Source organism: Pseudochaenichthys georgianus, chromosome 14, assembly GCF_902827115.2.
Source record: "Pseudochaenichthys georgianus chromosome 14, fPseGeo1.2, whole genome shotgun sequence".
Classification (NCBI taxonomy): domain Eukaryota; kingdom Metazoa; phylum Chordata; class Actinopteri; order Perciformes; family Channichthyidae; genus Pseudochaenichthys; species Pseudochaenichthys georgianus.
Window position 1 is genome coordinate 15,281,065 of NC_047516.1, and position 16,736 is coordinate 15,297,800.

The window sequence follows — 16,736 nt, forward strand, 5'->3', positions numbered from 1 at the left end:
TTAGTTTGCTATTGAATTATTTTAATTAAAGTCTGTGTCAAAGCATTTCTGCCATCATCTGCCAGGAGTATGTACTTGTGGAGGGAACATTTAAATTCACTATTTGATCACCTGTATTGCATTGAAGTGGCAATTAGGAAATGTATTGCTGTGATGGCTATAGAATAATATTACTTTATGTGTTAAAATTCCCTATAAGACTCGCTTTCACTAAGATTTCTCTCCTCATCCAGCAAAACAAAAAAGGATCTGGTTGTCATCGAGACAGCTCAGCTCGGGGGGGAAAGTTGTCTGTTTCCACTTTAAAGGTACTCTACGGAGCTTCTGACCTCTAGTAGCACCCTGGTGCAAGTGTTTCTATGAGTTTTGAGCAGCCTTTTGTCTGTTATCATGCAAAAGGACACACATGCATGTGGGTGACAATATAAACATGTATGCCGACGGTTTAACAAACTTCCACGGATTTAAAGGTGGCAATCGAGCAAGAATAAACAACAATACAATTTTTTTTTTTTAATAGCAAGACAACAAAGTAGACTGATCAAAAATGTGTAGCCTGAAGCTTATTGCACTAGTTGAATTTATTATATTGTTCTAATGAACGGTCTAACGGACTGAAGAAACAAGGTCAGTGCAGTTCAAATAATAAACAAGGTATACTGGTCTCCCTTAAGATTACTTTAGGGAGAGCTTTGGTCCACTCCTGCGTATGTTGTGGTCCCGCATGAGATTATCAAACTGATCCTTAAACCAGACATCCCATTCTGCCCAAGCCTATTTTAGGTGATTGTCTCCCTCTAAAAGTCCTCCTTGCAGCGTAGGCAGACATCCCTAAAGCTGAGGAGAGAGATCATTCAGAGTGGTAGGCGATTACACCACACGTCAGGTGTGGTTCTTTAGACCAACCGAGGAAGTATAGAGCTAAGAGGTCAAATTACTTCCCCTTCTTTAAAGGATCCTGGAACATCTGCGTATTTGACAACATTTGTCTCAGATCCCCAGGAATCACTTACACCTGCTTGTGACACTCAATTACCTTTTCATCCACCAGTTAAGTGTGTTCTCTACATGCTTTGTAAGTGTTTTCCACTGCTCAGATGTATAATTGTGTATTCTTGGTTGTATTGTATGTGTCCTGTCTCTCTTATGCTGCCACATGATGTATCTGATGGGTTGTCTGTCCTGTTCGAAAAAGAAAAACATTCAAATATTGTGATTCACAAAAAAGGAGGGGAATTTACTCAGCAGGTCTGTCAGGCCCAAAGGATTCACAAACTGCATTTAGGTGAGTAACGCTGAATGCAAACGGAGACTTAGTTTACTTTCTATATGCTTAACATTGATCTCTTTACTATATTTCTGTGCATATTTCTACCTCATATGTGAACGTTCTCCCATTCCTTGGACAGTTTTGCAAACTTTTACACATAGATACCATTCCAAATAAAAATGCACAGCTCTTTTGTTTGAATTCAGCTAAATATTTAGCATTTCTATACATATTTTATTTATAGCAGCTTTATATTGTAGTTTCAGTCTGCAGCTTTCATTTAAATTCCGACATATTTTTTCCTTTCTCATTTTCTTCTGTTCTTTATGTGTCTTGAATTATTTCCTTTCCTCTTACTATGTCTACTTTATTCAGAAAAACAAATCCCTTGTAAGTGAAAAACTACTTGGCAATAAATCAGAGCCCCCCCCCCCAGAAAACGAAGGTTGCATTCATTGATTATTTCTAAATAGCATTCAGTCGCACCAGTGGAAAAGATAAGTTAAAACAACTGCCTGATTCCCATAAACTGATGAACATCGTACACATCTCCTTTGATCTCTATTCACAGTAAATTATTTAGCTTTTCCAGGCGGTGCCGCCCTTCTTCAGTGGAAAGAGAGACATTATGACTCAGTCATCCACATGTGATAAAAAAGACAAACAAATAGCATACATTCTAAAAACAAAGAACGTTTCGTTTTTAGAGGGAGAAAAGGTCACAGAGAAAGAGACATCACTATTTTCAGTGTGACTCAGCTGCCTTAAGTCATACAAAACAGCCACAGCAACGGACAAAATAACATCACAAAATGCAGGAGGAAATATCTGAGTGACCTCCGACCTGCAGCTGACAGAAAGTGAGAGGATCTTCCTCTCTATATGTGCAGCTCTGCAGGCCTCCACTGCATCGATCAACAACAGAGAGCTCTGTCAGGCTGGAGAAGCATGTGAGAGGATCACTATCGTAGAGAACGGGATGAGAGTGTGTGTGTTTTTGGTTAGTGTGTGAGAGTTTTGGAGAATTTGTGAGCTTCTTCAGGAATAAGACATATTTTACAATTAGTTCTTGCAGGGCAAAACACATATTCAGTGTGTTCTGGCTTACTACATAAGTATTTTCTTTTTAAATCACTTATGTCATTATTTTTGAGTGTTGTAAAGCAATTTGTTGCTATACAAATAAACCATAATATTACATTGCATTTAGCTGACGCTTTTATCCAAAGCGACGTACAATAAGTGCGTTCGACCAACAAAATACAAACTTGAAGAAAACAGAATCATATAAGTACATCAGGTTTCATAGAGCAAAAACATTTCAAGTGCTACTCAACTGGCTTTAGATAAGCCAGTCCTTTATTAGTATATAGGCCTAAGTGCTTTGTTAATAGTTATATCGCTCGAAGTGGAGTCGAAAGAGATTTAACTAAACTTTACAGTTTAACCATGTCCTGGATGTAGGAAGGGCCAGATCCATTCGCAGCATGGTACGCAAGTACCATATTATTATCTTCATTCATTGTAAGCGTTAACCCTCTGGAGACTGGATTATTTAACGTTTGTTTTTATGTCTTCACTCCACATGCGCGCATTTTTAGCACAAACTCAGCTGTAAGACTAATATTTTTGTATAAAGTATCAAATTGCCAGAAACACCAAATTACAAGAAAAATGATATTGGTGCCTTTAAAAATCCCAGTATTTAGGTGATATTTACGCAAAATATTACAATAGAATATTTCAAGGTTGAAAACAATTGAGTTTCACTTTCAACACATGCTATTAAATATGGACATTTCTAAAAGATAAAGCCGTGCCGCAATGAATTATGTAAAATGATAGGGCCTTTTTCAATGCATGTTTATGTACCATTGTAAATCAATGAACATATGGTAAAGGTTAATTGAAAATATATTTTGTTTAAAATGTTGTTTATGATGTATTAAGTTGTTTATTTAACACAGGGGTTCCCAACCCCCGGTCCGCGGACCGGTACCGGCAGTGTTACTGCCTGGCCGCGAAATAGCTGTGAGTTTATCGTAATATTTGCAGAATTATAAATATATAAAAATATTTTATCAGTCATATTATTTCATCCAGTAGCCTAGTTAATCTTTCACCAGATAACCGTTGAAAATGGCTTTTATGATGTTCCGAGGGATTCGGCGGCTCAGCCTGTCTCAGCCTCATGTACGAGAAAGTTACCTGTGCGCCAAGTAGGAAGAGGAGCGCACAGGAGACAACTGTTTGATTGCAGACTGTTATGTTTATGTGGGGAAATGGCAGTGCATACATTATTTGAGATATATTTCAAACTCGGACTTCATTTTAAGGACATGTCGGCCAGGGATGTAGAGCTATATGTTTATTTGATTAGCTTTTCTTTTTAATGACTGATTTTAAATGCCATTTTCTTAATGTCTTTCATCTTTTTGTAAAGCACTTTGAATTGCCTTATGTTGAAAAGTGCTATATAAATACACTACACACACACACACACACACACACACACACACACACACACACACACACACACACACACACACACACACACACACACACACACACACACACACACACACACACACACACACACACACACACACACACACACACACACACACACACACACACACACACACACACACACACACACACACACACACACACACACACACACACACACACACACACACACACACACACCTCGTTTTACCATCACTGGATTATCCATAAATCATACAAACAAAACCAAAACGTTGATTTATCTGTTTTCCCATTTTGGTTTAAAAACTGAATAACGTCGGTTTTTTGGTTTTCCGTTTTTACGAAAAACCAAAAAACGACACCGGTTCTTTTTTAAACGTTGTTAATATGTTTTGGATGCATATTGTTCTATTATTTGTTCAGGCTGTTACATACAATTAGCCTCTGTTGCTACCTGCTGGTGAGTAAATATTAAAATCAGTTAAAATTGACAACCGGTGAGCGATTTGTTTTTAATGTATCTGCCGGTCCTTGGCACAATAAAGGTTGGGAACCCCTGATTTAACAGACATTACAGATATTCTGTGTGTCCACATGTGGCAGAATTGAACTATATCCCATGTTGGTGATTTTGATTTCTCCAAGCTTTCTTCTTTATGTGTTTTCACGGTTTTTCACATATGAATTAAAAAGGACTTGGCAAACCTTTTCTTTCCTTGTTCTTCACTTGTTCTTCAGTCATACAAAAAGTACAGAAATCCACCAGAAGGTTTTTGTTAACTTGCCTCTCAGGGCTATGTAACTTTGTAATTGTTTATGAGAGTATTTTTAAACTGTGACAATGCTACTTTTATTTCAGTAAAATATCCCAACACAGTTTCTAGCTCATTAACAACATACAGAAGAGGATTTTAAGTGACTAATTTTGCTGAATGTAATCATATGTTTGAGTCTCAGGACACTTTGTTTCAAATGTTCCCTTCTGATTATTTTATCAACATCGCGATTGTGCTCTTGTTGCTGGGAAGCCAAAGCAGGCTGTGACACAGAGCCCATTATTCACTGCATGACAGAAAACAGACTGCTGTGGAGAAGACAATGGGCTTTGTTGTAGACCTCTCCATGGTTGCCAATATCTTTTAAGTTTTACATTCTTCAATATGAACACAGTACACAGTGCATCAATGCAGGAAAATACGGACTATATTTCAGAGCTTTTAAAGCATAGATAAATTGATATTTCTCCACAATAAGCAGAAATCTGTGTAAAATCAAAAGGTGGAGCTTCACGGTCTGATTTCAGCTCATAAAAACCAAAATAAATAACTGAATTATGCAGATTCAGGATCTCATAATTTGAACCCAGTATGAAAAGGTCCATCGCAGTGAAAGAGCTGCAGAATGCTGTCCATTAAGCTACAATGAACAGATGTATTAATCAAAGAACTAACATTTTCTAACTCTCCAGTGGAAATAATGTGGCAGGAGTTTACAGGCAGTTCCCCCCCAACAGTAGACGTCCTGTCAGTGACATATCACTTCCTTTTCCTCCCATTCCAGTAGAATAAATCAAACGTTGACAGAGTGAATTCAAGCGAGAAAATAGATTTTGTTCAGTGCTCAGAGGTCGTTTTTTCCTCCGTTCAATTATTAATAAACAGAAAATAAAACATGAATACGGACAGTATATCAGAAAAAGATATGGGAAATATGTACGGTCCAATACTTTAATTTGATCAACAGTCAGAAGAGTGCACATTATTCATTATAACAGCTGCATGGTTCTGTTCATCAGGAAGATACAATGGGTTGATATGTGCAGTACAGAGCAGAAAGCTACGCTCATAGAGAAGCAGCGTTAAGGTGTGAACAGTTTGTGTTGTTTGACAAAATAATCTCAATCCAAGGTTTCCCTTCTCTCTTTGTCTTAAGTTTCCATCATCACAACCTCCAAAAATGCTTGGAGACCACTTCGTTTTTAAGTTCCTGAAGATGCTGTTGATATATATACAAAGTTGACCTTGAATTCAAATCGTTTTGTCAGTCCAAAAGATGCTTTGATAATACGTGCATCCTGTTTATTTTACAGCATATCTTAAAAAGGTACTTCTGACAGACATTTCTGACTGTTCTACAGAAGCTGCTGCTAATAAAGACCTTTCATTTTGAAAAAGATAAACAATCCTCCGTTCAGCTGCACCACCATCTTTCTGGCGCCAACGTGGCGTTTTGAATTCCACAAGATTAAAGTGTTGTTTTTAGAAATCCACTTCCGTCCGAATCCATCATTATAAATTAAATTTAAATGTAGCCTCATGAGGATAATCAACAATTTTCTCATCATCACCACACCATCATTTTTAGCATTTCCAGAAGCAAATGTCCAACTTCACGAGTCATCAGTTTTACACTTATTTAAAATGCAGAATTTCAATAAAGCTTTAGGGAAAGTGAAAATGGTTTAAAATAAAAAAACGTGTAATCAGGCAGCAGCTCCACAGATCTGTCCTCTGCTTTCATCTGTTCCAGTGTGAAAGCTCGTTGGCCCTGTTCCCGAAAAAATTCTTTCCGCTGGATTACCCAACAAAAGCAGCAGGAAGTAGAGATAATGAAATCATCTGATGAAAGAGCCAATAGAGCATAGCGCCAGTGGCCACGACCATGAGTCACTGAATCAGTTTTAATTATTTACCAACATCCTACTGACATTACTAGATGAGTCCTCGGTGTCCACAAACAGTCCTTCAACGTATACAGTATAAGCAGCGCTGATGTTATTTGATTATATGACAGAGGGCTGGTTTTTGTGCCACAAGACAGTGGCATAAGCGATCCATCCCATACGCAACAGTCTCACAAAGATAAATATTAGCTGGTGTTTTCAATGGTTACTTTGTTTCTATACGGCTTGCCAAAGAAAAGTATCCTGCAGGAGGGGCCGCCAATTAGCATTAGCAATCAATCCTCAACCAATCCGGCAAAATGTCTGCAATGTCTCTTTGGCAAAGAGAATGAAGCAATCAGCAAAATAGTTGGGATGTGATTAGAATGCTAGACTTCATTTGACCTTCATAACGGGCTGCACAGTATTGGAAAATGTTGACATTTCTGCAATATCATAAAGAAAAAATAGAGGACTTTTTACACCGTTTTTGTGCATCATCCTTTTTTAAGCCAAAGTATTTCCATACTATACCAAAGATGCATTTGTCTTTGACCTGTTCTTCAATTATATTTGGATATTTGGGGTTGTGGTAAGAGACTAGCGGGGCCCACTTTGGTTGTTTGATAAAGGGAACAAATATTAATGTGAGCGTGCATGTCACTCAATATTAACGTGAGTAAATTATGTTATATCAAAACAGACTTCTCCATTCCAGTCATTGAAATGTTTTCCTTTAATTTGACCTAAAAACATATTTTAGCATGACGTGTTGGAGTTAATTTGCTTTACTTACTTTATTTTATGTGAATATCGCACATGCGCTGGATGCTGAAATATTGTACAGCCCTATTTTGATATTTACTAGCTTCTTTGTTGCATGGTTACATTTATTTAAGATAAGGCAGTGCAACATTATAATCAACCTACTATCATATATTCAGTGTATAAGATGTGTTCAGTAATAAATAACTCGAAAGTACATTTCGCTACTTGAGACATATCACGATTCAAATGTAAAATCTTGTACCTTAACACAGACATTTTCCGGCACACCAGCTTTGTGATGCTACAATGCTTCCAGTTTACCCGGTCATAGTTCAGTCTTGATCCTGTGCATCAGATCTTTCTGGTCCACCATGTCCGTCTGTCTGTTCCAGCGGTGGTAGGCCAGCAGGGCGATGTTCTTGGCCGCCACTGAGCTCATCTCCATGGCGCTACCGGCCAACTCGATGCCATTGAGGTAGTAGAGATTTGGGTGGAGCTCCACAGGGGGGAGTCCCTGGCTGCTGCCGTAACAAGGGTAGGCCTGCCATTCGGTCACCTGCACCGAGTAGTACGACCTGAGGTGGAGGAGTACAAGTAAAGATGTTAAAGCTCACCTATTATGCTATATACACTGAACAAAAATATAAACGCAACACTTTTGTTTTTGCTCCCATTTTTCATGAGATGAACTCAAAGATCTAAAACATTTTTTATAAACACAAAATAACCATTTATCTCAAATATTGTTCAAAAATCTGATAAAATCTGTGATAGTGAGCACTTCTCCTTTGCCGAGATAATCCATCCCACCTCACAGGTGTGGCATATCAAGATGCTGATTTGACAGCATGATTATTGCACAGGTGTGCCTTAGGCTGGCCACAATAAAAGGCCACTCGGAAACGTGCAGTTTTGCTTTATTGGGGGGGTCTGGGGGGGTCCGAAAACCAGGCAGTATCTGGTGTGAGGGGTAGGGGTAGGGTTAGGGGTAAGTTTAGGGTAATGTTGTGAATCGAGTGGCCCATGGTGGTGGTGGGGTTATGGTATGGGCAGGCGTATGTAATGGACGACGAACACAGGCCACTCGATTCACAACATTACCCTAACCCTACCCCTACCCCTCACACCAGATACTGCCTGGTTTTCGGACCCCCCCAGACCCCCCCCAATAAAGCAAAACTGCACGTTTTTATATTTTTGTTCAGTGTATGAACAATATATTATAGGGCCATATCTATACAAAGCATGTCTCTGAAGTGTTCAGAGACAGATCACTCTTTGTAGCCATACCCCTCTATTTCAGCCCTGTAACTAAAGTTCTGATTCTGGGTCAGTAGCCACGCCCCCTTTGGAGTGCACATGCACAGAGAAACTGATACTCAGGTAAATGCTGCCATGATTAAACGCCATATCATGTTCCAAACCACATCAAGGATTATTTCTGAAACACTATGGAGCTCAAATAATTTTTCTCTTGCTGGTTCACCACAAGGTGAGTACCTTTTTATATATATTTTTATTTTACACATACTCTCACTAGTACAGCGTTAGCTCTGAGTGTTAGCGATGCTTGCTAATGTAAACAAAGACCATATTACGTCTATTAGGTCGTGCATTGTTTCTGATACAGCAACGTTTCTGATAGTGCCGTGGGAGTAAAGCCAGCCCACATTTCCGATATTACGTCATATTGGCAGTAAATCAGGATCAGCTCCGTTGTACCCCCGTTTTTAGAGATTTGGGTACGGTGGAAAAGAGAAAGGGTTTTATTTTCTGACACTTTGTGAGTCTCCTTACACCACGGGGGGACACATTTATGTATAAAAGACATCAAAAAGTGCATTTTGCATAATAGGGGACCTTTAATGCCAACCTCAATGACCGTAGGATAGGAACCAATAAAATGATGACGTAATAAAGTTGGTTACAGCTCGAGTTAATACGATTATTTCTCACCAGGAGGGAAAGTGTCTGACCTGAACAATGTTTTCAGCTGAGCCTTCACCAGAGGTTGTGGAGAAAACACTTTATAGACTCCGGCCTCCTGTGGCTGTTTACGCCTGAAGCCCGTGGAGATGTTGACCGGACAAACACTCGCCACGCTGTTGAAAAACACATCCAGCGTCTCGGTTGTCAAGACGCTGGCGAAGGGGAAGAGGCGAGGGTCCGGGAAACCAAAGAAAGAGGTATTAAGGTAACCATGGACGATGGTTGCTACAGTGCTGTGGTAGTTGCCAGGGAGCTCGTCGAAGGGAGGGGTGAAACCCTGGAACTGGACTCCGGATCTGACGCTGGCCTGCAGTGGAGTCGCGAACACCACGATGTCGTACAGCTCCGACTTCGTCTCTGACGCTGTGGTGAAGCTCAGCTGGTACTGAGGAGCCTCTCCTGTTGGGAAATACACACATTAACACTCTACTGATGATTTGAATACTAATTCATCAGTGGTATCTACCGGAAAATATAGCGATAAAAACCTCCGGCCAATGTCTGAGCCAAAAACAAGAGTTTAGATACTGCAATAATGAATATTAATTTCTATTGAAAGGACCAAAGTTAGGTCTGGAAATTTGAAAGAGCGAGCTATAAGTGTTAAGTATATGTGTAAGTATTAGGGCTGATTAGATTCAGCCCCTAGTTTTGCTGATATAGGCTTAGTTTGTCGGGGGACATCTTACTTCTTCCTTCTCTCCGTCTGTACCTGTGTACTCTCATGTTCCGATTAACCCAGCTTCCCCAAATGTCTTTCTTTTTGGTGTCTATATACGTTGGGATCCGGAGTCATGGATGATCCTGCGGTCCTGTGTCCTGCATCGCGAGCCCTGGATCTTGAGTCGTGGCTGTGGTCCTGGATCATCGGTCCTGGATGGATATCCTTGTGGATTCATCTTCCTATTATACACACATGCATTTCCAAACATTTGGACTACCTATGTTGCAAATGTATTATCTTTTCAATTTACACACGGCATAGATTGCACGTCTGTCCGTCCTGGGAGAGGGATCCCTCCTCTGTTGCTCTCCCTGAGGTTTCTCCCATTTCTCCCTTTAAACTGTGGGTTTTCTTCTGAAGTTTTTCCTTGTACGATGTGAGGGTCTAAGGACAGAGGGTGTCATATTGTCATACTGATATTCTGTACACACTGTGAAGACCACTGAGACAAATGTAACATTTGTGATATTGGGCTATATAAATAAACATTGATTGAATAAGCGATATAAATACATTCAGATTCTGTAGATGGTTTTCAAAATAAAATATTTTTGTGCTTTCTTTTCAATATGTAAGATTTCTACATTAGGTATATAGTAGTTCAGTTTCAACATCAGATGTTGTCATGGAGAAACCTCTGAAGTTGCGCCGGATGTCTTTCGAGATCTTCACAACACTATGTTAGAACTTATTTAACTTTCCCAAAAATTCAAAAGAGTTCCAATTGAATAGAGTACAGCAAACACGAGTCAGTTCATGAAGTGACTACCTTTAATGTCTGTGTGTATGTAGCCTACTTCTCTTTCATCCCAGTAATAGTCTAATTAGTGGAGTATCGGATGATCTCAGGTACTAGGGGAGTCTCAGGCTCTCCTTTTTTTTTTATCTTGACTTTCTCCATTACGTAAGACACCATTATTTCTTCCACCCTGCTGAATCCCCCTACTCAATCATATTTGTTTGACATGTCAATTTAGATCATTTTTATTGAAGTTTCGGCCTGAATCATTTTTTTTTTTTTTTAAATGGTGTTTTGACCATGCTGTCTTTATCTGCATTGAGTTTCCAAAGATATATTTTGGAAACACAATGAAGGAACAGAGCATCTAGCACGAGTGTGAAGTTTCTGCTTCGCAAAAGCATAATATTCTGCTTAAAGCCAGTATCCAGTAATCCTTATTACTTGTTTAATTTAAGAGATTTTCCAGGGCTTTCCAGGCACAATTCTCTCAAATTCATGGATCGAAGATGCATAGTTTCAGACAAGGTTAATAATTAAAATGCTGTATTGAAAACACAACAACAGGAAACACGTTTAAAAATCTTGGAAAACTGAATTAAATGAATCTGAATCTTGGTACTCTCAGGGTTGAAGTACCTGAGTAGACGGGTGAGATGGAGTTGACTTGTGCCTGCAGAAGGTTAGCGTTGGCCATCTTTAGCAGGCCAGAACACACCAGCTTGTTGCCTCCTTCCACCGCCCACAGGTTGTTCTGGGCACCAGCCAGAGACACAGCGCCTTTAACACACACACACACACACACACACATTACACACATGCTCACCCACTAACACAGACAATGCCAAGTGCTATAAACCAATTATCAGCTCCCCACACATTTTCCTGTTCTCTCGCTCTGCCAGGCCACCCTTTCCTCTCACCTTCCTTCTCTTTCTATTCTCAACTCCAATGTATTTTCTTTTTGTCCTTTTCTCTCTTCTGACCTACATCAGTCCTAATTTCTGCAGCCTTCTGGCCCGTCCACACAGCGGTGTTGGAAGAAGCTGCCCATTCACTTTGAATGAGGTGACGTCACTTTTCGCCGAACTGCATTGTGGGAAGCAGAGCGGAGCTTTCCTGGCGTTTCAGGCTGCAAAAGTTGAGCAATGTTCAACTTTTGAAGCTTCTGAAGCTTTCGGTGGAAGCGTCAGCCTATCAAATCATATGCCAGTACAAGCTCTAGCCAATCAAACCGCTGCTTGTGTGTCAGGGGCGGGAGATTCATGTGATTGGTTGTTGGTCGAGCTTCAGACACGTCCGCCGGCAAGCTTTTTCCAAAGCCGCTGTGTGTTCCTCTTCCCTGTCTCTCTCACCCTCCCTCCTCTTCCCCTGCTGCTCATTTCCTCACACTCATCTGACCTACAAAGGCGGGGATGCTGACGTTCTGTCCGTAGTTGACCCTCATGACGGGCTCGATGACCTCGTCGATGAAGCGCTGCGACACACCCAGCTCCAGCAGCGAATCAGAGAGCGGCCTTCGGGTCATGTTGATGAAGCCACTCCCCCCGAGAGAGTCCAGCAGTTCCTCCACAGAGCTGAAGGCGTAGCCGTGGGCCTGGTACTTGTAGATCCTGTAGGATCCACAACAAATGGTAAGTGATCAATAATAATAATAGACAACTGCTAAATCAGTAGACAGATGTCCTCATTCCTCTCTGTAGTTTTTTGTGCGAAACAAAAAGGCGGAGAGACGGACAGATGGAGGTGCAGTCTGGGTCACAGTTCTTCATTAACAGAGAGATGCAGAGTGACAAAGTGAAGTAGAGATCATTGAAGTGTGATGTTGGAGAATTGAAATGCAAATCTGTTCCTAGTTTACCCAAAATGACAGAGCTGCAGCAAAAGATTTGATCATAACCATATGTTACATTGTTGGGATGTTGTGCATTCATTCTACATGTGAAGTTATTGTTATTTATCATTATCTGTTATATCTATTATTCTGTTAGTGTAAAGCAACAATTAGAGGATTCATCAGTTACTGAATGTACAAAAAAAATAGTCTGCAACTGTTTTTTTATGATTAATTGATTGTCAAAGAAAAAAGTATTCATGAAAACATGTCAAAAAATGCTGGGTTAGCTTTCTCTATTAAAAAGCTTATTTAAAAAAATATTTTTCAGGGGTTTGTGGAAAAAAAACAAGACATTTGAAGACATCACATTGGATTTTGATGATTTTGGAGTGTAATTCTCACATTTCTTTGACAATGTAGACCAAATGATCAATTCATCTAGAAAAGCTTATAATGAATCAATTAGAAAAACTAATAGTTAGTCGCAGCCCTAGATAGAGTGAAAACAAGGGTGGCAATGACAACGTTTTAAATAGTTTTACATACTGTACATTTGCTTGGCATCATCAAACAATCAGCTCCATGTTATTCTGGACTCCAGAAATATGAAGCAGTCTAGGCAGATCATTCAGGTGCAGGTTTATGTAAGCTAAAGTGTACCTTCAGACACATGACGGATATCTACAACAACAGGTCTGACCCATTAGCTGCACCACAGCTACATCCTGTCAAGCAAGCAGGGCATTAATATGTCAGCCTCACCTCATAAATTTCTCCATAATTTCCTCCACCCACATCTGAAGGCGTATGAAACTGATGCCGTAGCGCCACCACAGCCGGAACAGGTCCAGCAGGTACCAATCGGTCTCCTCCAGGATCATCTCCTCGCCGTTAAACACCGCCGTCTTTCCCGCCACGCTGCGGCGATACTTTAAACCTTGAGGGGTGGAGAGGGGAGTACATAAAGGGCAAAAACAGTAACACACAGGGAGGAATTTAATAAAGAGTGTTTGGAAACAAAGGACATATCATATTAAATGTAAAAATGTCTCCCTTTGTATTTTATAAACAGGGATTTGACTTATCTACATAAATTGCAGCAAGATGAAAACAGTCATGTGGCTTGTATATCATTTCAAGGCACTGAATACTGGATGACGGTTAACAAGCTGCTTATTAAACCCTTCTGGTCTAATGGTCGCACTTCCTGCTCAGTTTACATCTGCTGGAGGCACAAAATAATCTGATCAAGCTAAACACTTATCTTAAAGGTGGGGTAGGTACATTTGAGAAACCAGCTCGAGATACACTTTTTGTTATATTCCGTGGAATGCTCTTAACGTCCCGATAGCAATGAATATCTTAAGTGCTTTGACAAAAAATCCATTAAAAAAATGTCATCTGTGGAAGCTGTGGTACTGTAAAGCACGACCAACCCTCTGAGCCGGCCCGGCTAAAATAACTGGATGGCCTACCTGCCTGTCAGCCTTCCATCTGTGCACAAACTTATCTCGTGCCCTCATTGGTCATGTGCGCATATGTGTGTGTTGGAGGAGGGGCTCTGTAAGGAAGTGGCAGATTTCTTCCGGCTGTGTATTTTCAAATTCTAGCGCACTCGAGCTGGTTTCTCCAAAATTACCTACCCCACCTTTAATCACTATTAGAAAGGACTACTGTCTTCTATGAAAGTGTTTTTCATTTTGACTAGGAAACACATTTTCTTCGCTTTTAAACTTGAACACGTCTGTTCCAGAGTCACCTTATTTTAGGTCTTATTTTAGCTCCATTTGACTATTTATTATGCAACAATGCATCCTTTGTTAAAAATAATTAATGAATTAATGCTACACAGTCACATACACCTCTCGTCCTAAAACTTGTATGCGTGTGTCCTTGTCTGTGGGTCAATGAAGCTGAATGTGTGTGTGTACAAACCTAGCTGTTTGACAAACTCCTGCATATGGAGGTTGAGGGAGTGAATGATGGATCCTCCAGACTCGTAGTCTTTGTAATTGACGGTTACGGTGGCGAGACGACCTCCGACCTCTCCCTTCTCGAACACGTCCACCTGGACCTCAGGGCCAAAGTGCTGCCGCAGGAAATGTGCTGTGGCACTGCCGCCTATCCCCGCCCCGACCACCGCTGGAGGATCAGAGCCAACATCAGAGAAGAAATGTAGAATTAAAGTGTGTCATACAACTATTGAACTGATAATACCTGAATTAATTGTATGAGTGCATGGCATTAGGCTGTTCAAAGGCATGATAACACATATGTGTCTCAAATGAATGATAAAATAAACTAATCACTATTGAGGGTTTTAAAGTAATATTTCTTGTTTTTAGCAGCTTTTATTGTTCATGATGTCTTTCTGCTGGAATGAGGAGAGTACATGAGAAACAATAGGGTGTTTGATGCAGTGATGGCGTAATGTTTTATTGGCAAGTAGACAGATCAGCTGGTTCTTCCGAGTATTTCTCCCACTGGAAAATTCCAGTGCAGGTTTTACAAGGACCTTAAAATTATTCTCCTTCATGCTGGCGTTACTGATGCAGGGAATAGACTTTCATTGGACCAAATTATTGTTCTTCCTTTTTTATATTTACTTTTTATTCCTATTTTGCTTAAACAATCAAATAATTATTCATTTAATAATCAATGAAAAATAAAACTAATCTTTAACTATTTTTTTACAAAAAAAATCTCTCTAATATGAGTCACTTTTTTCTGTTGTATATCATTGTACAAATATTTGTATGTAAACTGCTGATGGGACAATACAACTAAATTGTATAAATACTTTAAAGTCCCAATTCATGTTGCAACTCCTCATCCATTACAGGTGTTGCCTTTCCTTTAAAGTTATGGCTACGCTTGGTTACTTTGAGACTTGACCTGACTTTAGGTGCAATATAAACTTTTTTCCTAAAACTCTAAGCAGTTGCAAAAAAATGTTTACAGTGCAAACCAAGAGGATTTGATGCCATTGCCTATAAAACACCTTTATTTCCAGCCAAGTAGCACCCTCCATTGATAGGTATGTTTTGGTGAACTGTGATGATGGCAGGTGAAGAAGGGGTTGTGTAATTACGAGAGGAAGTAGGGGGGGGGCTTGAACTCATAAGGTTCATCTTTCTCTAACTTAGTCTTAACAGTCTTTAAAGCACATTTTTATGTGATGTATCTCATGACAGATTTTTATTTTATGTTGACTAAACAAAGCCTCTTTTTCATAACTGGATCTGGCATTGTCTGTTTATGTATATTAAACACCTTGTTTGTCATTGAAATGTTAATATAGCTATAGGATCAAACATGATCTACCAAGCTACCTACAGATGTAGACTAGCTACACTAACTTTATTGTACGCATGTATATCTAATAACCGTACGACTCATATATCTCGTTTAGACTAGCATTTAACCCTCCCAATGCAGCTAACATTAGCTAAATTCAACGGATGCTATGATGTTTAACACATTACTTTCTTGCCTATTTTAGAAGGCGGAGCTCCGTCCACATGGTCGGATCCCGCCGGGTCTCCGACAGCGGAGCAGGCGGACAGCAGGACGAGGATCAGCGGGAGCAGAGGGCCGTCCATAGCGGCTCCGGAGCTGAGATACACGGGAGGAGAGGAGGCGAGGAGCGGATACGGAGCAGCGACAGTTAACACATCAGGGTCAACGTTAGCTCCGAATAGGTTTTATCTTTCCTTTACACCAATAGTTTGTTTAGAATCAGACAGTGTACATTTATCTTTGTGGCTAAATAAGCTTTAAATGTGATAGTGCACAAAAGATGGCTTTATCATTGTCATGACGATGCAGATCCATTCTCCAATAAACGGACGCTTATATGTCTACGCTTATACCCACGTACGGAAATATCACGTGATCCGAAAATGGCTTATTTCGACCAATCACAGCCATGCATAGTAACTCCGCAGCAGACAATTGAGTGACGTACTTCACGTAATGTTACTGCAACAACATGGTTTTATAACGCAGCGTTGACACAGGATTGGAAAATGTAAAAGTATGATGTGTTTCATAGACAGCATCAAATCTTTACAACAGTAAAATGCAGCAGTATTTTTAATCCTACATAATTTATAATAATACACTAAGGACAATTTAAGCAACATTTGTTGTTAATATACACATTCTAATTAAGGAAAGAACTTGAATGCATAATATTGACTTCTAGTGGAACAATTTCTGTGTCTGAATACCCAAGATAATATGCAACGAAAACAG

General features: G+C 39.9%; 1 protein-coding gene across 1 annotated transcript; it reads right to left on the minus strand.

The window, feature by feature from the left end:
• Positions 1-5,473: 5,473 nt before the first annotated feature.
• LOC117459050 (prenylcysteine oxidase-like) lies at positions 5,474-16,687 on the minus strand. Its single transcript, XM_034099888.2, has 7 exons — positions 15,973-16,687; positions 14,415-14,621; positions 13,242-13,416; positions 12,044-12,255; positions 11,282-11,422; positions 9,167-9,578; positions 5,474-7,765 (listed from the first exon to the last, which is right to left on the minus strand). Exons 1-7 carry the CDS (start codon positions 16,079-16,081, stop codon positions 7,516-7,518), a joined length of 1,506 nt encoding a protein of 501 aa, XP_033955779.1. The 5' UTR covers positions 16,082-16,687; the 3' UTR covers positions 5,474-7,515.
• Positions 16,688-16,736: the final 49 nt, after the last annotated feature.